The following is a 26,463-nucleotide window of genomic DNA, read 5'->3' on the forward strand; positions in this document are numbered from 1 at the left end:
CACTGCATCATATTTTGGTTTTCTAATAATACTGATTAATCTATTATATGGTATCATATGTCATTTTAGCTTATTTCCAATATGAGGCAGATGTGATGCCCAAAATCACAGCGTTGACTCGTTCCTGCGTGGTAATACCGTGCAGTTTCAAGATGGAAGAAGAATATGTCACTCGACTTCGCGTTCTTTGGGTCACCAAAAAAGGGGGCTATATGTTCCACACTGACTCATATGACGTCTTAGACAACTTCAAAGGCCGCACAAGGCTCCTGGGAAACCCGGATGAACAGAACTGTACTGTGGAGATGGATAAAGTGCAAACTCATGACAATGGGCCATTCTGCTTCACAGCAGAAAAAGAAAACGAGAAATACAGTTTCAACAACAGCTGTGTGTTCATTATAATGCGGGGTGAGGAAATATAATCACTCATTTTATTGGTTATAAAAATGCTTTTAAAGATGCATCACATCTCATAATATAACATCTTTGTGTTTCTTGTTAAAAAGCTTCTCCTGACAAACCTGTGATGTCATCCCTCCCTGAAGACATCGATCCCGGGACACGTGTCACCGTCAAATGCTCAGTCAACCACACATGCTCCTCTCACCCTCCCAAAATCAGCTGGAGCGTCCCAACAGCCCGAGAAACTATCAGCCACAATCACATGGGTGACGGCGTCTGGGAAACAGTGTCTGATGTGACCTTCATTCCAACTGGATATGAAGAGAAAGATGAAATTATCTGCAGTGCCAACTTTTGGGGTGGTAAAACACAGAGTCATACTGCCATCCTGAGTGTTAAGAGTGAGTATCAACTGATACAGTTACATCCAAGATGTTTTGGAGGATCTCTGATTGTATACATGTTAATGAGATCGGCTTATGCATTGGTCAATACTGTATTTGAATATGACTTTTCAAAAAGAAACTACTTCATGATGTGTGAGAGATGTGACTTTCCTTTTAGAAATTGAAGTTAAAGAGAATAAATTGGAGACTTTCGGGCTTTATGTCATTGCTCCATCACTGGTGTTCCTCCTCATTTGTGTACTTGTTGGAGTGTGTATTTACAAGAGACGGCACAGGTAACTGTTCTCTCATCCTTCAGAATTTCTGTATTTACATTTGATGTCTCTAACTCAAACTAGATGCCAAACAGAAAGTGAGGCTGTATCTTAAAAATCTTAAAAAAAACAAAAAATGTTCCAGTCGTTAAACTAGCAAAAGTAGATTCGGACACGTAAGTGCACTTGGTATGTCATCATCATCCTGAAGCTACTTTAAGCAGTATGGACACAACGCCACCTACTGGTCAATAAACCTTAAAGTCCCCCTGTGGTGAAAAACAAGCTTTTAATGTTGTGTATATGTCTACGTGGGTTTTTAATATGCTTTAAGACAAACCATGTGTAAATTCATAAGTCAACAACATTGCTGAGTATTTTCTCCTTAAAACTCCAGTTCTGACGTCACAAACTACCTCGTAACCAATAATGTCAATGTGTGATCGTCAACGTGGATCTCTGAGCTGGTGTGAGTGAGTGGAGGAGGGGCTAAATTGCATATTCATAGATCGCGTATACTAAATGAGGCAAGGGTGTAGAGTTACATTCAAGCTATTTTAAGGTATGATTTTTTTTTTTTTTTTTTTTATATGTAAATATAAAAAAGTTTAAATATGTAATTTTGCTGATCAAAGATTTTTTTTTTTTTTAAGGGATACAATTATTGACAGGGGGACTTTAAGAATCGATTTTTTCACTTAAAACTCTTTAATGACAAAAATGTGTCTTTGGATTCATTAGGACATACTTAGTAAATTTAAATAATGGATCTGTTTTTATCAGTCAGCGTTGCCAATGTCTCATTTTACATTGTCATTATTGATTGTAGACAACCTTGTCAAGATATACAAGGGTTACAAACGAGGTCTGAACATAGGTATGTGTGACATGTTTATTTAATCAAATTCCACTGACTCATTCATGTTAAAACCTTTAATTGGATAATAAAAGTGATTATTCTAACCCTATTCTCTGATGCAGGAGATCAGTTTGGAACAGATTCTCAAGGTTGGAGTTTTCTTTACTGATGGTTGTGATACTTTACATTTGTGTCTTTGTATTTGTTCCTAAGACTAATTCTTTTTTTTTCAGTCGTTTTAATATGCATGATGGTAGAGCAGCTTGGACTAACAGGGGAAACAGGGGTGATATCAGGCAAGTACAACATAAAAATGTTTAAAAAAAAAGTGTCCAATGCACTAAACTTGTGCAATCTACAGGTACACTGGAAATGCTCCTGAAAGACCACCGAAGCCTGAACAAAGGCAGGTTAAAAATATAATTATAATATTACAAGTAATTAAGCATAAACTATGCACAAATTATGTTTGTAATCATACCATTTAAACATCACTGGACTATTTAAACGTCACATCTCTCAACAGACGGAGCATCTGGAGCCGATTTTCTAGGTAATCAATATTTACATTTTCTGTTCATTTTGTGTCATGCTTTCATTTTTAAATAATAAAACCTTCCAATTTGATAACTTTGTTCTCTTTTTTAGACACCAATCACCCAGAAACAATCCAAATCTAAGAGCAGAATATAAGTTAGTTTTTTATTCTTCAAAAAAAAGTTTCCATACATTTTAGATTTTACCCCCAAACATGTCTTTGTATATTAAAAAGAGCAATTCATATTAAAATGTATTTATATTAAAAAATATTTTAACACAAATTTGAATTATTTTAATACAGTTCCCTCTCTATACAAATAACCAAAGCAGCATCACTGATGAACCTTCTCTCTTCACAGGGCAAACAACACATGTACTGTGTCAGGAAACAAGCCTTTCTCCAAACCTCATATTCCATCACCAAAGAGGTACAGTGCATTTGAAGACCCACATATCAGTCCCTCAAGGTCTAAATTCATTATATTCACCATACACATAAAATAATACTGTTGAATACTATGAAATGTCATTATTAAAGTTATAATAAAAGTGTCAAAGGTCCCCATGCCACTTCAAGATTCCTGAGTTTGGTTCTTTTAACATTGTTTGTTATAATGAAAAAACGAATTGCAGAATTTGTGAAAGCTGCTGTTTTATCAATATGAATATTTCTTTCAATAGCAATGTATTATATTTCAGAAGCACTGTATGACAGATGATTTAAAGAAATAATAAATAAACAAACAAACAAACAGTCCATTATAATTAGGTTTTATCATTAGATTAACAGTTGTTATGATGAATGCAAACATTTCTGTGATTTTTTTAAATCTTTTTTTTTTTTTCATGCATCTCAGTGAGCCAAAATCCTACCGTGTGAGTATACATTTATCGCTTCATTTCCTCTCTTAAAGCATTGAAAACATTCCATTTGATGTGATTTCAAATAAATTCTGAAAAATTTGCTGAAATGTGACTGACCTCTCTGTCTCTTTAAATTTTCCTTTAAGGGTTATGATTTATAATGCTGCTTGCACCAACCTGGAAATGTCTGATGAAAATAAAACATTATCAGGGCTGTTTGGAGTTCGAGTCCTGTTCACATCATTACCCTGTCCTGTCCCTCTGTTCAACATTGTTTTATAAATGACAACGCGAACTGGATATGGAGAAAAGAGGGGAAAAAAAAGAAAAAAAAAAAAAAAGGTATATATATATATATATATATATATATATATATATATATATATATATATATATATATATATATATATATATATAATGATCTTATGCTTCAGGGTGTTCTCAATTTTAGAAACGCAAATACATAAATACAAAGTCTTTTTTTGAGTCTGTAGTTTGTATTGACTTTAACATGCTTTCATGCTTCATACATTATCCTGTATATTAAATATATTACGAAAAAAAATATTTTCTGGAAAACAAAATATATTTTTTTATCACAACCAATTTTTTTGTGTGAAACTTATGCTTGTATTACCTGTCTTTAAAATAAAGAAATATACGTTTGGCTTGAGTGTTCACAGTGTTTTGTTTGTTTGCTTAAAGTTGCTTGCTTTGATAACTAAAAATATATATATATTTTAAGTATTTTTGCTTTTTAAGTATTTTTTGTCATTTCAAGTTTTTTTTTTTTAAAGTGTAGACATCCAAGCAATTACAACGTAGCTCCCCTCCTCTTTCTGACCCCAACCTTAAGCCTTCATTTACTTCAAGAATATTATATTTAGCTTTTTTTGATACTATAGATTCTTACCCAGTCCACTTGTTTGAGCGGGGGACTAAAACCGTTATAAAAAGGGAAATGATTTTCTACATTTAAGCAGAAAACAGACGAGTAATCATCTATTTTGAAGCCACTTTCACTTCTCAGTTTGGTAGTTTCTTGTGGTTACAGGGCACAGCTGAAAACATCCAAAGATTGGCAATAAGTACACAAAACCCCTGCTATTTAACTTGCACACCAGTGAAGGTCCCAAAAGACGTGCTCGACAGAACACTGTCCTGCTATAAACATTTCATCTATTTTGTATAAAACAGAAATCGTTTTGACGTGGGAGTATGACAGGACCTTTGTTACTTCATTTACTTGTTCAAGGTACAGTGTGTTTTCTTTAACATTTACATTTCTGCTACTGTACATTTATCCATCAAATTAAATAATCATTAAATGACTTAAGAATGATAAATGCTACACGGATAAAATTATTGCAAAAGTTTCAGAATTGCCGAAAATAACAGTTCCAAAAACAATATGCTATTTAAATGACTGTTGACCAGAATTAGGAATTAGGTTTAATAATTGCACCCTTCAGTCACAAATACCAATGCTGGCAAGACTGCAGCTGACCCAAATTTTTACATTAGGCTAATTGTCTTATTTTATGGAATCATTACTATAATTGCAATTACTATTTCTAATCGATCATCTATTCCAAACTGAAAACCTTCAAAAACAAATATCTATCTATCTATCTATCTATCTATCTATCTATCTATCTATCTATCTATCTATCTATCTATCTATCTATCTATCTATCTATCTCATAACAACCACCCAGAACACAATGGCAACCATAGCAACCACCCAGAACAATTATTTGATAATTGAACTGATCGTTTTGCATGTGACAGCAACACAATATTTTATTGTTATAAAATGATCAAGAAAGACAAAATCAAGAAATAATGTAATACTTCAAACTACTTTAAACTTCTTCAAACTTCCTCAAACTTTCTGGTCCAGACTTTCCCAAGCCAACTTAAAGTTTGTCTCGACAAACTTATTAATCTAGTTTTCTTATATTGTAGTGTATTATGGTAGTAGTAGAAGTAATAATAATAATACGCCTGTTGAGAATAAAAACAATGACTGCTTAAACACTCATTAATGACTCCAACTTTTGTCCCACAGGTGTTCTGCTGTTTGATACTTTAGCATGGGAAGTGAAAATGCCAAAAGACATTCGTGGCCTCCAGGGTTCCTGTCTGGTTATACCATGTTCTTTCTCTTACACATCAAACCCACCCAAAGACCCACGTAGAGTTGTGTGGTATCAGTGGGTCTCTAAAGGTTATCCTTTAGTTTATGATCCGTTGCATGCAGATGATGTCATTGGGAAGTTTAGAGGAAAAACTGATTTATATGGAAAATCGAGTTGGGATTGCAGTCTGCTGATCAAAAACCTGGAACACACCCATCATGGAGAGAAATTGTATGCATGGATTGACCCTGAAAATGTTGGATGGCGCACCTTTGCATTTTATGATGTCACCTCCACAATTGTAGTTGATGGCAAGTACTATAATGTCTTTATATTTTCACTCCTGATCTGGATATGAGAGTATGTTGCCTAATTGTTATATTTCTACTATTTGTAGCAAGTCCAGAGCCGCCCAGCATCAATATTTATGGAGGTGAAAGGATGGGTGAGACTATTACAATAACATGTTCAACTTACCACACATGTCCATACAGCAAACCAGACATCATTCTGAACGGTACTGAAGGAACTGATCAATTAGACAATGATCATCTTAAAGACGGCCTGTGGAAAATCACTCTGACACGCACAAGTGTCGTAAAGGCAGAACGCTCCACTATTGAGTGTTCTGTAATACATCATGGTGGCATAACAGTGACAGCTACAAAAAGTAAAAGTGGACAGTGTAAGTGATCTGTTTAAATGCATGTTTGCACTAATGGGCCTTTTGAATCATAGTTATGATACTTTATGATGTGCATTAATTAAGGATTAATTTAATCCTTTTAGCCACTTTCCATTATGAGGCAGACAAAACTGTTGAACTGAAGACTATTTGGCCTCAATACCTAGTGCCATCACTTGTGCTTCTCCTCGCATGCATACTTGCTGGAGTCATCATATACAAGAGACGACACAGGTATTTTAGTGTGTGTGTGTTTCTAAAAGTTTTAGACCAGTGTATACAGTATATGTATTTCTCTTCAGGGAACATGTTTAGGTTCTCACATTGTCATTATTGTTTGTAGACAGCCTCGTACACAAGGGTCAATAACACAATTTGAACAGAGGTAAGTATTACATATTCAATTATTTTATTCATCCATTTTCTTGAAAACCTATTTATTTATGCTATAGGCGACAATCTTTACATTTCTCTTATTCATTATGTCTTACATTATCTTATTCTCTAATGTAGGAGATCATGTTGGAACAGATTTTCGAGGTTAGAATTTTCTTTATTGAATTGAATTTATTTTTAATTATCTTTGTATTTGGTCCTGAGACTAAATTTAAAATGTCTCCCCCAGACAACCGAGTATGTCTCAAAGAAGTGCAGTTCAGACTAACAGTGAACACAGGAGTGATATCAGGCAAGTACAACATAAATGGGTAAAACATAAGTTTGATTTACTGAACGCTGGTTTACTGTTTGTTACTTGTTCAAATATCTCTAATGCACTAACTAGTGCCATCTACAGTAGGTACTGGACAGACTGGCAGTTTATGTTTTAGTAATTTAGATTTTTTAGTAAATCTCTCTGCAGATGACATTGTTACACCAGTAGGTGGCGACAAGTAACTGTCTCTATGGGTGATTCACTAAATCGTTCAATTGGGTGATTTGCTCAAAGCATCCATTAATTCGAGAACCAAACAAGTGATTCACTGAATTCGGAAATGCATACTAGCATACTACTTTTACTATTTCTTTCATAGAAAAATAAGGGCTGGGCCCAAAATTGCATATTCTCTTGAGTAAAAAAAGTATATTCTATATAGTATGAATGTGTGTAGAATAAATGTAATCTGGATGTATACATTCACCCTATGTTGTTATCATGTGGCCTATCAGTATCAGCATCAGTTGCGTCGCTTCACTGCCATTCACAAATCCTCTCCCGTGGCCTTATGGGATAGTAAATTGTCATCGCATGCACACTTCTCGCCGGGAGTAATATGTCATCCGGGTACTTTTTGCCAACTCTTTTACTGTACTGTGAATTCGGACATACTTCTTTTGTTGTTTTTTGCCTACTATATAGCATAGGAAAGCATGCGATTTCGGATGCAGCCACTGTAAAAGTAGTAAGAGTAGTGTGGTTTTTGGTTCCAAATTGAGTAATTGTCTTTATGAGTGAATCATTTATTCAATTATTTATTCATTCAAAAACAACATCGTTTGTGAGTCATAGTCCAACTGATTCGTTAAAAACAGTGATTCATTCATAACGCCAGTTTATGGGCAACAGGCAATTTTTAGAGGGGCAAAAATAGTGAAATTAAAAACTGTGTCTTAAAAGTAAGTTACTCAATATTTACTTTTGGTTTATTGTTGTTTAAACTTTATTGTGTAGGCCTATAAGTGTTGTATCAAAGCAGTAATACTGCAATCCCGAAAATTATTAACACATTGCTGAAGTCTTATGATAAGGCCTCTTGAAGTGGCATTACTAAAAGAAAACTTTTCACTTTACAGAACCAACACATGTGGAAACAAGCCTTTCTCCAAACCTCGTATGCCATCACCAAAGAGGTAAAGTTAATTTGAACCACCTTTGTATTCACAGTGTTACCATGCTACATCACGATTCCTTTAACTGAACAGGTGCCAGGATGAATGCAGATATTTATGTTTTTGTTTTTTTCATTCTTTTTCACCATGCACCTCAGTGAGCCAAAATCCTACTCAGTGAGTATATCATTTATTTATACCATTATTAAACTGTGGAAAACAAATGCTGTCTTGAAACATATTATTTGCTGACGTTTTTATCCCTGTTTTTTCCCCCCTTAAATACATGAAGGATTATGATGCTGAATACACTAACATGGATGATCTCAACATGTATGGAAACATCTGATCAGTTTTTGTTCATACACACACCTGCAGATAGTATACTTTTTGAAATATAGTCACACTCTGTTCATGTATTATTGAGAATATATCCATAAATAAATATAGCATTAGAAACTAGATCACTTGTTACATATCATCCGAAATAAATCATCAGCAAGTCATCTGATGTTCTCCAAATAACTAATTTGCATTTGTTCCAGGCATTAATAGACCAAAGATCATGATAGGTGTCAGTATCTTTTCATAGCTGCTGACTTGCCGTTTGCAGTCAGAGACAGTCCTCTACAGAAACCAACTCTGCTTGCTTGCACAAAAATTGTGACATTAGAAGAATTTGCAAGATAGAAAACAAACACCAACTCTATCATATTTAATATCCTAAGTCCATTTATCACATGTCTCAAAAGATCATCGTAATACAATTTTCCCCCAAAAAAATTCCAACATATTTCTGCATATTTTTAATTGACTACAAGGGGTTTTCAACGTCAGGGGTTCTGGCTATTGGTAGAATTTGTAGGCCAACTATTCCTACCCCAAAACAACTCAGAGAGGTGTTTATTATAAATAAAGTAACTAAAGAGTAGGCGATAGATCTATAACTGATTTTGTTCTTGAGTTTATCGAACGAGCTGGCACATCGACCACAATGTGTGCAGTTCATATTGTTACCATGCTCAAAACCTTGCTGGACCTTTCGAGGATACCAAGGTTGAATATACAGTAGTTAGAGTTAAGAGATATGGGTTCAAGGTAGTGGTGGTGTCAAAGGACTACAAACCAAAATGCATTACCAGCAAAAACTACAATACCCAGACAGAAAATGCCACTAATGCTCAAGACACGTATACTACAGAGGTCTTCAACCCTGCTCCTGGGGACCCATCAAACACACCTGAACCAACTAATCAAGCTCTTCAGGATGGCTTGAAAGTCACAGGCAGGCATGCTGAAGCAGGTTGAAAATACACTTTGCAGGACAGTGGTCTCCAGGAGCAGGGTTGAAGACCTCTGCTTTAGAGCACTGCAATGATGACAGTATTTTTGCAGGCCAACCCAAAACTTAGTATCACCCTGGTTTTTTTCCATTGGCTTTTGCATTATTGCAGAAAATAAGCTCTGTAACCAACAAAAGTTTATGATTCTTGCATGTTTTGTTCATCATGATAATCTTCACATAAGAACACCACTGTTAAGAATTTTGAAGCCTTTATACAATCAGCAGAAGTAAAAACCAAAACGTAGGCTTTAAGCGAGCTATACAGCGGTCGCATCTCTTCAATGCCACCATCACTAAGCTTCTGACAACTCTCTCAGTCTTTCTGTTCCTGACAGTTTTTCATATATAGATTATAGATAGATAGGGTCTATATAGAAATGCCTACATTATACAACAATATATATAATATAGATTGAGGTAGATTTTTCTTCTTTCGCACCTGACTCAAATTGATCTGGGGTGTCTCTAATCGACACCCAAGCGTCTACAGTCAACACTTAATCTTTATACTCTAGCACTGCATCTACAGTCGACAACTGGCTTTGAATCGGACAATATCTCGTCCCTTTTGAACACTATCACTTAATAATGTCTCTAGTGTTCCACTAACCTGCTTCACACTATCACTTGAGAATAGAAGTAAGATCTCTAGTGTCACACTAACCTGCTGCACAGCAATAACTAAACAGACTCCAGACAATGCCTTCGAATATGCTTTAATCACCGCCAGAGGATCTCAGACCAATTTTAAAAAAAAAACCGCCAGCAAAAAGAATACAACAGTTTTTTATAGAATAATAGCATGGCAAAAATAGCATGATACATTACATAATTTCCCTACAATTTGATTGGTTCTTCATATGCAAACCCTTTTGTTACTAGGTAGAAGCAAACTTAGAACTCAAATCATTAGAAAAATGGAAAAGGTTAGAAGTTCAGTTTGATTACTCAATATGTCATGAGACTATTCTAGACTGTTATATTTTTGATATTGTCTAGCCAGCATCTCAGAATTTTCCACTGGTTTCGACACAATCTTCAGAGTACATTTTGTTCAAGTGTTAGAATGTTAGGCCTAAAGGAGAAGTAAGGTTAGATGTTAGAATTATGATTAGTTGTATACAGTTTACTATTTTATTCATTAAAAAATCCATCACAAGATCAAATCGACATATACCTTCCAACATCACAACTATACAATGTATCTTTACAATAAATGTTTAGCAGTCACAAGATCTGCCTCTACTGCATGATGTTGATCTTTTTTTTTTTTTTAAATGTCTTATTCTACATTAGAGCATTTGATTAGACTAGATGAGCATCATTGTGTATCATCCAATAAATCATCAAAAAAGTTGCCTGATGTGTTCTCTGAATAACTAATTAGCATTTGTTCCAGATATTAATAGGTAAATGTACATACTGTAGCTCTTAGTCTGTGTTATTGACTTCAACATCCTATAGGTGCTAACTTTTTGTGTATTTAACTATTTGTGTATGCGATTGGAATCTGATCGTCCACACTGTGTATGCCAACTGTTAAGATGCAATTTGTGTGTACTGTGATACTCTTTCATTTTCCTGAATATTTGCATTGGTTTTTATAGTAATGATGTGGTATGCAAAGTTGGTTCCCAATTTTGAAGAAAAGCTGTCAAACATCAGAATGCATGCCAACACATTCAAGATGATTTGTAACAGCCTGCCCTTCGACCTTTCTTACCTATCAGGACATGTAACTTTCTGCTATGACGTGTTACGTTTTACATGGTGTGAGAAAGTGACACAAGCAAATAAGCTACACAAAATCTGATCAGAACGTTCCGAGTGAAATGGATTTCAAGAAATGAGATTTGAATAGGATTTCAAACCACATGTAAATGTAGTTTAAATCGAATTTGTACAGATCAGATTTCATGTCTTTTTTTTTTTTCAAAAATCGGATTTGGACCGACAGTCTGAACAAGGCTAATGTGTAGCCCTAGTACTACTGTACGTCTTATAAGGCAGCGGTAAAAACGTAGGAAGTTAGCATGCGTCAACTGTTGGTGAACCAGGCCGACTAACAGTATATTGTAATTTTCTGCTTGATCTGCACTTGGCAACAACACAAACTTGTTTCTTGTTCAAAACAACCTTGTTCGATGACTTTCAGCATGTTTTTTTCACCAATGTCTGACAGGTTTAAGGTTTATGTGGTGTAATAAGTAACAGGCAGAAATGAAAAAAAAAAAAAAGAAAAGAAAGGAGAAAAGAATGGATTTCCAGAAATGTGATTTAAATATTTAGCTTGAAACGGATTTGTAAAAAATTATTATTATTTTATTTATTTTTGCATTCACAAAAATATGTCACACTCCAGATATGCACAACAATTTAATTTGGATTGACAGTATGAACAAGGCTTAAGAGTACACATGGTAAGTTTTCTGTGTGTAGACCCTTATCAGGAAACGTCTCGGGTTACGTATGTAACCCTCGTTCCCTGAGTAGGGAACGAGACGCTGCATCGATACTCGATACTTTGGGGAATGCCTTCGGCATGACGCGTCTGAAGTCAACTATGGAACTATTCCAATCTTGATTGGTGCAACGTCACCCGTGACGTCGCATGTGACGGTGATCCGGAAGCTACAAAAGGGTCACAGGAACCAGGAAATGTTAGCTTCTAATTGGTCAAAGCAAGTCGTTCTCAGGGGCGCGAAAAGTGTGGCCGAGGGATGCAGCGTCTCGTTCCCTACTCAGGGAACGAGGGTTACATACGTAACCCGAGACGTTCCCTTTCGTAAAGGGAACTCCCGCTGCATCGATACTCGATACTTTGGGGAACGAATACCCACGCCGCCACACTGAGAGAAAAAACGCCCTGGTATAAAGCATCTGGTACACTCACGGACGATAGAATGAGTAGAGGGCAGATCCAAACTAGCTTGTCATAAGATTTGGTGCAAGAAGGGGAGGTCTGGAGCCGGAGGCTCGACTGACCTCATGGCTGGGAGCCCCAGACAGTAGAAAATATTAGATGAGAGGTGAAGGCAGAAGCGCACCTTGTACTTCAAATATGAGTGGTTTTAGATAACCAACTGTACTCTTAATAAAGGGAATAGCTCCTAACCCTTGATGCATAACTAGATGGACTGACTCCTCTCAGCCTGAGTCCTAATGTAGGAACCTCAAAGGCTACGACCTTGACCATCCGACACATGCGATGGAGGATGGAATACCTGAAGAATCTTAACATTGCCTACAAGTACCTCAGTACCGGGCAAAAATAACGTTGAGTGGCTCCCACGCTAGCAAGTAAGAGGGGGCAGCACCACCACTCTTCCAGGGAGTAAGACGAGCAGGAAGCAGACTCAATAGATTCTCCTATATATACTTATATATCTCAAATATATATTTGTATACCTCACCCACAGGACATGATGGGTGCCAGGGATAACCCATCAGCCTGATGCCAATAGGCTGGATGACTGGATTCATCCTCCAATCTACAGGAACATGGAGTTTCAGTGGGAACGTCCTTTCGAGAACACCCTTAGAGGCTTGCGGAGGGCACTGAGGCCGCCACAGAGGCCCTAAGCATGAACAGGAGATCCCGTTAGAGAGCGGGATGGAACACCAGTACTGAAGCCAGTGGGCAGTAATAAACTGGGTTCAATGCCCTCCCTAACTTAATTGTTTAGTTCCTAGTAGAGTGGGGTTCTAGTATGGATGTCCTGACCACCTCGGTGGAAAGGGCAACCTAATTATGGGTGGGACCCCCTCAGGGGCCAGACCCATAGTCTCCATAACTCTGGTCGGGGATGAAATAATATACCATCAGCCTGAGACAGAAGATCTCTCCTAATAGGAATTTTCCATGGAGGACTCTCCAAGAGACAAATAAGGTCCGAAAACCAAATTTGGGCCAGCCAGTACGGAGCTACAAGGAGTAGTCTCACTCCGTACCTCCTGACCCTTTCTAGAACCCCAGGGAGCAGAGCGATCGGGGGAAAAGCATACAGATGTGACCTCAGCCACATCTGTACCGTGGCATCCAAGCCCAAAGGAGCTGGATGTGAGAGAGAGTACCAGAGCGGGCAATGAGAGTTCTCATGAGAAGCGAACAGGTCAACCTCCGCCCGGCCAAACTCTCTCCATATAAGCTCAACCACTTCAGGGTGGAGCCACCATTCCCCGGGCCTCGGCCCCTGCCTCGACAGGATGTCTGCTCCCATATTTTCAACCCCAGGAATATAAATAGATCTGACAGAGAGAAATTTGTCCTGGGACCAAAGAAGAATTTGATGCGCCAGTCTACAAAGAGGGCGAGATCTCAAACCTCCTTGGCGGTTGATATAAGAGACCACCGACATATTGTCTGTCCTAACAAGAACATGATGGCCTCTGAGGTCTACAAGGAAGTGCCTCAGGGCAAAAAATACAGCCAACATCTCCAAGCGATTAATATACAATGTGAGATGATGGTCTTTCCAAGTACCTCGGGTGTAACGGCCCTCCATAACCGCACCCCAGCCCGTGAGGGACGCATCCGTGGTCAGAGTTTTTCTCTCACATGGTGCTCCCAAAACCGGGCCCTGAGACAGGAACCATGGTTTCTTCCATACGACAAGAGAACGAAGGCATCTGCGCGTAACTCTGATTGTACGAAAAGGGTTTCCCAGAGGAGAAAATCCCTTGTTCCTGAGCCACCACTGCAAGGCCCTCATATGGAGCAGACCAAAGGGTACTACCGTGGAAGCTGCAGCCATAAGACCCAAAACTCTTTGAAAGTGTTTGACAGTGATAGCCTGGCCTAACCTAATACTCTTCATTGTGTTTAAGATAGTATTTATACAAGCAGGAGACAATTGTGCCCGCATTGTGACTAAGTCCCACTCTACTCCCAGGGACGTAGTCCTCTGAAGAGGAGTTAAGGAACTTTTCTTGACATTGAGTCTCAACCCCACGCACCTCAGATGGCGCAAAACAACATCTCGATGTTGAATTGCTAGTTCTTTTTGACTGAGCCAAAATGAGCCAGTCATCTATAAGATACGGACCCCCTGAAGTCTCAATGGAGCAAGGGCCGTGTCCATACATTTGGTGAAGGTGCGAGGGGATAAGGCTAGGCCGACTGGAAGAGTCCAGAACTGATGCGCTTTTCCCCCCAAAAGCGGATCTCGGAAACTTCCTGTGATGGGGTTAGAAGGGAAAGAGGAGTTAAGGAGCTTGTGGATCTATCAAGACAGACCAGTCCTCGGAGCTGGTTTGACTGACAGTCGGTAACTTGAATCTGAACCCCCTCGGAGGTTGATCCAGTACCCTGAGATCCAAAATAAGGCCTAACTCCCCCCCTCATAGGAACTATGAAGTGCCAGCTGTAGAACCCGGGCTCCCGTAACCAAGGAAGAGCCCACTTTGAGGTTTCCTGTGTTAAGAGGGACTAGACTTCCTGTTCCAAAAACCGACCCTGCTCGGGGCTGGCCGACATGTGAACCACCCTTAGTAGATAATATTTGTATATTAGCTCCACCATAAGCAGGACCCCCTAGGCTATATTTTGAAGACCCCTCGGGGTGTCTAAATATGCCATTATGGGGACCAGTCCCTCGAGACTGGCCTCGGCTATAAATTTCCAAATGGCTTTGGTGACCTGAAGCAGCTAACTGGCAGGAACTAACCGAAATATGCTCTCTACAGACCTCCTGAGAGGCGGCGAACTCGACAGTGCCGCAACGTCTTCGGGCAGATACTGCGATTTGTGTTCGCTGGAAGCCGATGTGTCCCGAAGCGCCATCGGCGGCGGGAAGTAAACATCGATTTCCTAAGGGCTGCATAAGGGGGCGAGACTCCTGTACTCGCTCTCCTGGGGGAACGCCCATAAGGGTCTGCGTGTTACGACAAGACCTCTTAGTTGAAGCCTTCTTAGCCCGAGAGACAGTCCTCAGACCTGTCTTCGTTATGGAGAGCTTCGTGCGAGAATGTTTCTTCTGGCCCCAAGCCTTATACGGGGGGGCACGAGAGGAAACCTTCTCAAAATATGAGGAGCTGGCGGCTGTCCCATGAGGCTGCCCCCTGGCAGCAACCCCATGAGACCTGGACTGACAACTGGGGATAGCTGATTGTCGCTCTGCCTCCTGAAGCCTCTCGACAACGGTTCTTGCCGCGTCGCCAAAGAGGCCAGAAGGTGAAAGGGGAGCATCGAGAAGGAAAGCCCTGTCTTTCTTCCCGATCCACAAGCGAATAAGCCATAAATGTCTCTCTGAGACGACTAGTGCTGCCATAGAACGGCCAATAGCACGGGCCGTCTCTTTAATAATACGGAGAGATAAGTCAGATACTCTACGATATTCAGTAATATAGAGTGAGACCTCCCAGTTATCATCCACCTGCTTGAGGAGGTCAGCCAGGTATGCCTGTAATAACCCCATCGTGTGTGGGCATGCACCAGCTCGACCACCGCCATATATGCTTTCCCTAACAAATTCGATGTACGAGATTTGGAGGGAAGTGTCTGAGCTATCAGGGGTGACGCAATGTCGGGGAGAAAATATTTCGCAAAATATTCCTCAACCCGAGCCATCACCTAATAACCATTTTCATTAGATTCCCTAATGGATGAGTAAATATATACATGGGGGAAAATAATTGAGATGAAAATGGATTTTTCCACGATCTTGATACCTCAGTATGGAGATCAGTGAAAAAGGGAAGGCTCTGACACGAAGATTGTGACTGGGTCTGCAGGAAGCGCTCATTCATTTTATTTTTCTTAGTCGCTTCCTGCTTATTATATGGCCATTTAACATTTAATTTAACCACTGCCCTGATTACAACCTCCAGCAACTCCTCACTAATGGGAATATGGGGTGGCGAATCCCCCTATCCACGTGATTCAGTGTTAATAGATAATATCTAACTCCTCGGAGCCAGATAAATCAAACGCTGTGTCTTTAACACGGTCGGAAGAAGCCGCAGCGCGGGCTTCCGAACCGTGCGCGAGACCAGTGGAGCTGGTTAATAAACACTGAGAAAGGGTCGCAACCGTCTCAGTATCATATGCCAGCCCCACGTGTGAATCACATGCATACAAGCGCCGCGCTGCCTCAACAGACGCGGGACCTGATGCACTGGAAACGCGAGCCTGATCTAATTGATCGAACAAGCTCAAACGGGAGCGGAGCTTTTTCATTAAAAACAGTTTGCACAGACAACGCCCTCGAGCACCGCCCGTGCATGCTCCACTCCCAGACAAACTACACCAAGCGTGTGTGCGTCATCCTCGCTTAAATAACGTGGGCAAGGGGACGCACACTGCCTGAATAGCTTATCTTTTTTCGCCATAAATAATACTCTTTTCACGGGACAAACAACACCAAATAGAACAGACAAGATGACATAGAGCGCTTGCTGAAGACCAGAAGCTAACATTTCCTGGTTCCTGTGACCCTTTTGTAGCTTCCGGATCACCGTCACATGCGACGTCACGGGTGACGTTGCACCAATCAAGATTGGAATAGTTCCATAGTTGACTTCAGACGCGTCATCCCGAAGGCATTCCCCAAAGTATCGAGTATCGATGCAGCGGGAGTTCCCTTTACGAAAGGGAACACATATTTGAAATAGGTATAAACAGATATTCATTTAGCTCTAGTTGGTCATAAGTTCTAACTAACCTCTATAAATGCATCTTTGATTGCTTTAAGTAAAGTGAAATCAATGATCAAGAAAATAAATCATTGATGCAAATAGTTCATGTTATATATAGCAAAACACTGCAACAATATTTTTTTTAAAGTATAATTCCAAACTTCTATAATATGCATATGGCTGAGGAGATATATTTTAACAAATCAAAATTACCATTCATGACCTCTAATGCAAACATTTTTTATTGAGATGTGTAGGCCTATTTATGTTTTTTGTTATAAATTCATGTCAATTTGAGTTAATATTCGATAAAAAAAAGTCAATTTCAGCAGCTGAATTTTATAATGTATGTCATTTGAAAATGTTTAAAGTTAGGGGTTCTTTAAGTAAGATTTACTTAGAAAACCATGACCTGGTTGAGTTTGGAGCGAATCTGCGTCATTTTGATTTACTTTATCTGTGCATGATCTGAGTGTCGCACACGGTAATTTACCTTTATATTTCATAATGTTTATAATATTGTTTTATATCACTTTATGTGCACGACGTGATGTCTTATTAATTATGTTAATTGTATTTGTAGTATTTATGTTACGACATCCACTTGCATATTGGCAGACATTGGCACAAGAGACTTGTAAAGGACTCAGTAATGCATATTTTGAATATTATATATTTTTATTTCTTGTAGTTTTCACGGTGTCTGCTGAAAAAAAAAAAGAGAGTGAGACAAATAGGCCTACACAGCGAAAGACATCTGTGTGAACCGTGGCCTTTTTCATTAGACCAGTACAGATTTATAAATCAGTGTATTTGGATTATGACTATATGCACATTGAAAAAGCAAATGCATGGCTTATAATTATAAAAAATAATATAAATGTAACTATAACTGTTCTTATAATGCAGTATAGGTCTTAATGAGTCTTTATAAATATATTTATATACTTCGGCTACTTATAAATAAGTATAAATGGGGCTATAATTCGTCATAAGCATGGGCTCATAGAAAGTGTAACCGAGGGTTCATTATTAAGAGTGTAAAGGGTCATGTCCATTGTTATTCAATGCTGAACTGAACACTGGAAATGCAATAATTTTAATATTTTTTTAACAATTACAGTTAATTTGAATTTTTGTTTTTGTAATAATCCAGGAACATGAAAGGACCACTGTATCTTCATTTACTTTTCCAAGGTACAGTGTCTGTTTTCCTCCCTTTTTTCTTCTGTATCAATTCTGTGCAATTCTGTATCTTTAATACACTTTTCAGTCACACTTTTGATTAGTGTCTAATTCCCACTATTAACTATTAATAAGCCATATAGCTACAAGTCATAGTTAATAGTAACTATTAACTGTGAATTTTAGCTATATGGCTTATTAATTTAAGGCATTAATATGTGCTTTAGAAGTACTAATACAGCCAATATCCTAGTATGTATTATGTAATAAGTAATATGCATGCTAATAAGCAGTTAATAGTGAGAACTGGACCCTAAACTAAAGTGTTACCAACTTTTCTTTTCCAGTTAATTTTTAAATTGGACTCACCGGAACATATACTCTACATTTACATAAAGCCCATAATAAAATACCAGATTTGCACATTTTTACACACATAGGGAAACCTTTGCACACAAACACATTTATGTCAGGGAGAAAATGTATATAAACAGATACTATAATATCCTCAACTTCATCTACATTTTGAAAGACACAGGTTTTTTGCTCGGGGGCATAGGGCTTTAACTATTAGCGGTAACATAGCAAGACTGCATCTGAAATTCAATGAATCTGCTAAGATTTGTGTCTGTGTGTGTGTGTGTGTGTGTGTCATATAAGATATAATTGTGTACTCAATCTTAATAGATACAGTACATGATGTATAATTTATTGCAGTGTCTGTGTCTGCCCCAGAAAGGCAAAACACAACAGCTATGCCAGAAGTAAAGTATTTATGCAGTATTAATTATCTATTAGGCAATACATTACTACAAAAAGTATCATACTATTTATCTGTTCATTTAAAGAGACAAATCTACAGAAAAGAATATAGTTAGTGATATTAAATTCTCCACCTTTTGTCCCACAGGTGTTCTGCTGTTTGATACTTTAGCATGGGAAGTGAAAATGCTGAAAGACATTCACGGCCTCCAAGGTTCCTGTCTGGTTATACCATGTTCTTTCTCTTACACATCGTATCCACCCAAAGACCCACGTAGAGTTGTGTGGTATCAGTGGGCCTCTAAAGGTTATCCTTTAGTTTATGATCCTTTGCAAGAAGATGATGTCATTGAGAAGCTTAGAGGAAAAACTGATTTATATGGAAACTCAACTTGTATGCAGATATTGTATGCATGGATTGACCCTAAAAATGTTGGATGGCGCACCTTTCAATTCAATTCAATTCAATTCAATTCAAATTTATTTGTATAGCGCTTTTCACAATACATATTGTTTCAAAGCAGCTTTACAGAAAGTGCATTTCAGAAATGTACACAGAGAAATACAGTTAGTTAATCATGTATTGATTTAGGGCATAAACATCGCCAGCGTCGAGTCGTCTCTTCACAGGCGCCGAGTCGTCTCTGCACGGGTGTTGGAGAATCTGTAGTTTCCATGAGAGGCTGGATACAAACTGGAGCTGACGATCTGTATTTACCTCGGGACTAGCGTCCCGAGATAACAACAGAAAAGCATATGGGAAATAATTAGCGTAGCTGCTGTTCGCAATATTAATGCATTCAATCTGATTCAACTGTAGTATAAAATGTAAGTATTATGTGAATGCCTGGCTGAAGAGATGCGTCTTTAATCTAGTTTTAAACTGGGACAGCGAGTCTGAGCCTCGAACAATATCAGGAAGGCCATTCCACAGTTTAGGAGCTAAATGTGAAAAAGCTCTCCCTCCTTTAGTGGACTTAGATATCCTAGGAATGACCAGAAGCCTCGAATTTAGTGATCTTAAAGAGCGCGATGGATTGTAGGGCGATAGAAGTTCCGTTAAATACACGGGAGCTAAACCATTTAGGGCTTTATAGGTCAGTAGCAATACTTTGTAATTGATACGGAACTTTATAGGTAACCAATGTAGAGACGACAGAATTGGTGTTATATGATCGTATTTTCTTAATCTAGTAAGAACTCTAGCGGCGGCATTTTGGACTAACTGTAGCTTGTTTATTGAGGATGCAGGACAACCAGCTAATAAAGCATTACAGTAATCTAGTCTCGAGGTCATGAATGCATGAACTAACTTTTCTGCATCAGAAACAGATAGCATGTTACGTAGCTTAGCAATGTTTCTAAGGTGGAAAAAGGCTGTTCTTGTAACATATGAAATATGATTTTCAAAAGACAAGTTGCGGTCTAATATAACACCCAGGTCTTTTACTGTAGAGGATAAAGTAACAGGACACCCTTCTAAATTAAAGTTGTATTGTAAGAGGTTTTGTGGGCAGTTTTTTGGACTAATAAGTAATACCTCCGTTTTATCTGAATTTAATAGCAGAAAATTACATGTCATCCAGTATTTTATATCTTTAACACACTCTGTTAATTTAGATAATTTAGCGTTTTCATCTGGTCGTGATGAAATATATAATTGAGTGTCATCAGCATAACAGTGGAAATTAATTCCATGTTTTCTTATAATATTACCAAGTGGCAGCATATATATTGAGAATAATAGAGGGCCTAACACAGATCCTTGCGGTACACCGTAGTTTACTGACGTTATCTTCGATTTTTCCCCATTTACGCAGACAAAATGGTAACGGTCTGATAAGTATGATCTGAACCAGCTTAATGCCTGTCCTTGAACACCAGTATAATTTTGTAGTCGGTCTAAGAGTATTGTGTGATCTATAGTATCGAACGCAGCACTAAGATCAAGTAAAACTAGTATTGAGATACAGCCTTGGTCAGAAGCTAAAAGTAAATCATTTGTGATTTTAACGAGCGCAGTTTCAGTGCTATGATGCGGCCTGAACCCAGACTGAAATTTTTCATAGATATCATTTTCTTGCAAGAAAGAGCACAGTTGAGCGGACACAACTTTTTCTAGTATTTTAGACATAAATGGAAGATTTGAAATGGGTCTGTAATTTGCTAGATTATTATGATCTAATTGTGGTTTCTTAATAAGAGGTTTTATAACTGCCAACTTGAATATTCTTGGAACATGACCTAAGGATAAAGACGAGTTAATAATATTGAGAAGAGGCTCTTCCACTACAGGTAACACTTGTTTCAGTAGTTTAGTTGGTATTGGATCTAATAAACACGTTGTTGGTTTAGATGCAATGATAAGTTTATCACCTTTGCATTTTATGATGTCACCTCCACAATTCTAGTTGATGGTATGTAAATACTTTGTACTTCAAATTTTCTTAACTCCTGATATGAGTCTGTTGCCTAATTATGACATGTCTGCTATTTGTAGCAAGTCCACAACAGTCCAGCATCAATATTCATAGAGGTAAAAGGATGGGTGACACCATCACAGTAATACGTTTGGCTTTCCACACGTGTCCATACAGCAAACCAGACATCATTTTGAAGGAACTGATCAATTAGACAATGAGCATATCGAAGACGGCTTGTGGAAAATCACTCTGACACGCAAAAGTGTCATAAAGGCAGAAAGCTCAGATACTGAGTGTTCTGTAATATATCATGGTGGCATAACAGTGACAGCTACAAATGACAAAAGTGCAGAATGTGAGTAATCTGTGCATATATATGAAATGCTTGCTATTGTTGTATGTGTTATTAAATACATTTTTGCACTCATGGGACTTTTGGATCATTTGTTTATGATGTTTTCATTTGTCCAGCAATAATAATGACTAATTATTTTATATGAATCTAGATGCGATTATTGGACTGAAGACTATTGGGCTTTATTACCTCCTGCCCTCTCTTGTGTTTCTCCTCACTTGCATACTTTCTGGAGTCATCATATACAAGAGACGACACAGGTAACCCTGTGCATGTCTGTTCAACACAATCTCATGGCAATTTTATACTATTTTAGGTTTTGTTGAATTGGTGGCTATTCGTACCAATCTGCTTACACCCCATAGGGGTTGGGTTAGGGGTGGGTGGACCTTCATTCATACAGTCTGACATTAAAGGCAACTGAGATGCTACTGACATGGCTTACGGTGGGGATCATGTCCGTTCAGTCTGACAAGCAACAATCGTAAAGGACTATTGTAAATCATGCAGTGTGCTCTCAGTTTAAGTCTGCTTTCCAAGAGCAGTCTCTTGAGAAATTGCCAATTTGTTTGTAGAATGGGGTTGTCACTCACCTAAATTATTGAACTGAACTGAGTGTGTACGTGGCCCAGTGAGCATTTTAGTTTCTCACATTGTCATTGTTGATTGTAGACAGCCTGTTGATATGCAACGATCTGAACAGAGGAAACTTTTGTGAAAACATGATTGTCCCCAAGAAATCACATTTAATTTATGCTAATAACAAACAGTGGGTCTCAAAATCCGTCAAGAATCTGATTAATCAGAGGAATATCTCTTTTAATTAAGGAGACACGCAACAATATAGGGATCTCTCAAAGCAAGTTAAGAGAGAACTTAAACTTGCAAAGTTCGCTTACAAAGAAAGTTGAAAACTTATTGAGTGCAGGTAATGCACGCCCTGCATGGGAAGGTGTGAAAAATATGATGGGTATGCCAACAAAGAAGAGTGTGGTCTCATTTAATGGGATAAATGACTTACAACTTTCAAATGAATTTAATGTTTTTTTTTTATCGTTATGATGAGCATAATTTTAGCAAAGAGGTGTCTGTCTTTAAGGATACTGCTTGTACTCCCCCTAATGTTCACATCGATAAATGTGCTGTCATTAAAGTTTTTAGATCAGTCAAAAAGCGGAAAAGCCCTGGTCCTGATCATATTGGAGGACGACTTCTTAAAAACTGTGCTGTGCAGCTGGCGGATATCTTCACGTACATCTTTCAAATATCACTGCAGTTGCATATGGTCCCCCGTCTTTGGAAGGACTCTATAATTGTTCCAGTCCCAAAAATTAAAGCCCCAAAGCTACTCAATGACTTTCGGCCTGTAGCACTCACTTCCCTGGTGATGAAATCATTTGAAAAACTGGTGAAGACTGCCATAATGGACTCCTTTACAGTTTGCTTATAGACCAGGTCGAGGTGTGGATGATGCCACGGGAACACTTTTAAATCTGTTTTTTAAACATCTCGAAGGGGCCGGTTCTCTGGTCCGTTTGCTTTTTGTTGATTTTTCTTCCGCATTTAACTGTATTCAGCCTCATGTTTTAGCTGATAAACTGAAACAAAACTTCAACATTGATCCAGGCTTGATCAGTTGGCTGATGGACTTCCTAACAGAGCGGCCTCAGCGAGTCAGGGTGAATGGGATCCAATCGGATGTTCTTTTGTCATCAACCGGATCTCCACAGGGCTGTGTACTGTCGCCACTTTTATTTGTCCTGTATACTAATGACTGTCAGAGCAGCTATCCAGGTCATCATGTTGTTAAGTTTGCAGACGACTCTGTCATCGTTGCACTTCTAAGTCAGAAAGACTGTGGGCATGGTCCTGTTTTATCAGATTTTGTTGAGTGGTGTGAAACTGCCTTTCTAAACATAAATGTAAACAAAACTAAAGAAATGTACATCAATTTTGGCAGGTCACCTGTGTCTCTTCCACCTGCTCTTATCAACAGCCAGGCTGTGGATCAGGTAGAGAACTACAAATACCTGGGGACGGTCATTGACAATAAGTTGCGCTTTGAGTCCCAGGTAGATGCTGTCTGCAAGAAGGCTCATCAACGTATGTACTTTTATCGGAAACGTAGAAAATTTAACCTGGACACTACCTTTATGAAAATGTTTTATTTTTGTTTTATTGAATCAATTCTTACTTTCTCATTTATCTGTTGGTACGGTTCCCTCTTGGAGAAGCAAAAGAACCGTCTTAATGATGTTGTCAAAGTGTGCAGTAAAATTGCTGGAATTGCCCTAAATGACCTTAGCGAGGTGTACAGGGTCAGATGTGTGAGGAAGGTTAAGGCTATCATTGCTGACCCTTCTCACCCCTTGTGCCAAGAGTTTTTACTGCTTCCTTCCGGGCGTCGTTATAATGTTCCACGGGGTAACACCAACAGGTTCAAAAAGTCCATGATCCCCAGAGCGATTAGTCTTTTAAATGAATGAGTATATTTAATGTATTATTTTATTATGTGTTCTTTGTGTTGATGGTACGTTGTATGTGACTGCTGGCTGTAAACTAAATTGCCCCATGGGGGATAATAAAGCTAAACTAACTAACTAACTAACAATCACCTTTGAGTGGTAACAGAACAAGCCAATGGACATTGGCGAGTGAGATTTGCATTGCAAATCATTTCCCGTGCCACGGGTATAAGGAAGCGTGCAGCACTCACTTAATACATTTTTGTTGAGGAGCCAAGCCAGTGCCCACTCCCTCAGCGATTTTTTTGTAAATTTGGAGTGCTGTCAATACAGAGAACAACGACAAAAATCGGTGTTGCCTACACCGTGTTATCCTCTTTTTAAAATTTGCACCCTGTTGACTTCAATGGGGCAGGTTTTAAACTTTTTTTTTTCACCTTTGCCAGTGCACATACCTGTATTTACATCCTGTTTTCGGTCGAAGTCCACAGTAATCGATTGTCGAGTTCACGCGCATAGGTTTAGTACCTATGATCACGCGCGTGAACTCGACAATCGACTACTGTGGCCTTCGACCGAAAACAGGAAGAAAATACAGGTATGTGCGCTGGCTGAATAAACATCATTTTTATTCATATCTTTCACATATACTGCAGTCAGATTCACCCGTGTTCACCCCGAAGGAATCACTCACATGACCTGTGCACTTGTAATGACACATCAAGGATGTTAAGAGGCTAAAAGCAGCTTTAAATCTTGCCCCATTGAAGTCAACAGGGTGCAAATTTTAAAAAGAGGATAACACGGTGTTGGCAACACCGATTTTTGTCGTTGTTCTCTGTATTGACAGCACTCCAAATTTACAAAAAAAATTAGCTCAATGTTAAAATTGACCGGAGTTCTCCTTTAACTAAACCCAAAACCAGTAATATAACTTTTTTTATAAAGGAAACCTACTGCAATAACATAGTCCATTTAACAAAGCATAAACACAAACCAAAGACTTTCATTGAATGCAAAATCTTAGTAGTTTATATTTAGTAGCATAAAAACACATTCATGCCAATCAATTCAGTTCAACCTTCCATCACAGTTATTCACCCCAAACCACAACACCAAAAAATGTATATAGAGTTCAAGACCAATCAATGTCCATGGATGATGCAAGTAAGAATAATAGAGAGAATAAAGTCTAATCTGAATTTCTCAAAGTCCCATAATGTCCAGTATATTCTCCAGAAACAATCAGTCTTAATCCAAATGCTTTCTCAATAGCAGAGTCCATGGACAATAAAGGTGATTGTCATATGATGAGTTGAAGAGCTTCATGTATCAAGGAACTTATAAAACTTCCTCACATATTCTTCTTCTCACGGACCATAATCCTCCAGAAAACAAAAGTTCTTCTACAACAATCAAAACAAACCATACTAAATAAACAGTCCGAATAATATAGTTTAAACACATCCAAAACACACACACACACACACACACACAAAAAAAAAAAAAAAAAAAAATTTAGACCAGAGGTCTCCAATCCTGCTCCTAGAGGGCCACTTTCCTGCAAAGTTTAGTTCCAACCCTAATCAAACACACCTGAATCAGCTCATCAAGCTCTTGAGAATTGCTTGAATATTCAAAGCCAGGTGTGCTGAAGCAGGTTGGAACTAAACTCTGCAGGACAGTGGCCCTCCAGGAGCAGGATTGAAGACCTCTGAGTTAGACATACATAACCTCACTTTAAAGTTGAGCATAAAACAAATGTTTCTCAACCAGGACTCAACAATTACATGGCAAGGCCATGCTTCAGCCTTTGCATGATACACCCAGTCCTTCTTCTTCTTCTTCTTCTTGCTTTTTTACGGCGGATCGCAGACAGATATGTGCATTACCGCCACCTATCTAGGAAATGGACCATTGACACAACTATAACCTCTATTTACCCACACAGAGGTTTCATAGAGTTTCATCCGGCGCTGCGTGTTCAGCTCCTCCGTCTACTCTCAGCCCCCATGACAGGTAGAAGAAAAAAAAAAAAGAGAAAAAAAACACCCTTATTTAAATGCGCTTATTTAACCCAGTATTTCCCAAATATTCTACCATTAGATTTATTATACTCCTATCTGACTTTAATACATTTTGAATAGTGAACTTAACTCCTATATTATTTAATTCCTCCTTCAACTCTTTCCTTTCAACATTATATCTCCTACAGTGCATTACTACATGCTCAACTGTTTCACTAACTTCACATGCCTCACATAAACCTGTTGGACTCTTACCTATTAAATGCAATGTACTATTCAAT

At 38.4% G+C, this 26,463-nt stretch overlaps 2 protein-coding genes across 8 annotated transcripts in view; both read left to right on the forward strand.

Annotated features, from left to right (window-relative positions):
- LOC307167336 (uncharacterized protein) overlaps positions 1-26,463 on the forward strand; it is a 79,240-nt gene that overhangs the window by 30,129 nt on the left and 22,648 nt on the right. For 5 of the 6 annotated variants that reach the window (XM_079886353.1, XM_079886355.1, XM_079886351.1 and 2 more), the window contains 12 exons: positions 70-411; positions 510-806; positions 970-1,087; positions 1,896-1,943; positions 2,048-2,074; positions 2,159-2,221; positions 2,287-2,331; positions 2,452-2,478; positions 2,574-2,618; positions 2,825-2,893; positions 3,323-3,341; positions 3,476-3,671. The exons of the other annotated variant lie outside the window; for it this stretch is intronic. In XM_079886353.1, the coding sequence (XP_079742479.1) occupies positions 70-411; positions 510-806; positions 970-1,087; positions 1,896-1,943; positions 2,048-2,074; positions 2,159-2,221; positions 2,287-2,331; positions 2,452-2,478; positions 2,574-2,618; positions 2,825-2,893; positions 3,323-3,341; positions 3,476-3,490 (1,115 nt within the window). In that variant the 3' untranslated portion in view covers positions 3,491-3,671. Of the gene's footprint in view, positions 1-69; positions 412-509; positions 807-969; positions 1,088-1,895; positions 1,944-2,047; positions 2,075-2,158; positions 2,222-2,286; positions 2,332-2,451; positions 2,479-2,573; positions 2,619-2,824; positions 2,894-3,322; positions 3,342-3,475; positions 3,672-26,463 lie in introns of those variants that run through there. 6 annotated transcript variants of the gene reach the window in all.
- LOC307167347 (uncharacterized protein) lies at positions 4,393-11,547 on the forward strand. 2 transcript variants are annotated; one of them, XR_013822757.1, is made up of 11 exons: positions 4,393-4,584; positions 5,401-5,781; positions 5,868-6,155; positions 6,260-6,389; positions 6,499-6,540; positions 6,669-6,695; positions 6,781-6,843; positions 7,950-8,006; positions 8,144-8,162; positions 8,278-9,041; positions 9,330-11,547. XR_013822757.1 is itself a non-coding variant. In XM_079886380.1 (10 exons), exons 1-10 carry the CDS (start codon positions 4,548-4,550, stop codon positions 8,332-8,334), a joined length of 1,101 nt encoding a protein of 366 aa, XP_079742506.1. In that variant the 5' UTR covers positions 4,393-4,547; the 3' UTR covers positions 8,335-11,547. The 2 variants fall into 2 exon arrangements, 1 of the variants encoding a protein (XP_079742506.1); XM_079886380.1 differs by having other exon boundaries at positions 8,278-11,547.

Source organism: Squalius cephalus (genome assembly GCF_949319135.1).
Source record: "Squalius cephalus genome assembly, chromosome: 11".
NCBI classification, from domain to species: Eukaryota; Metazoa; Chordata; class Actinopteri; order Cypriniformes; family Leuciscidae; genus Squalius; species Squalius cephalus.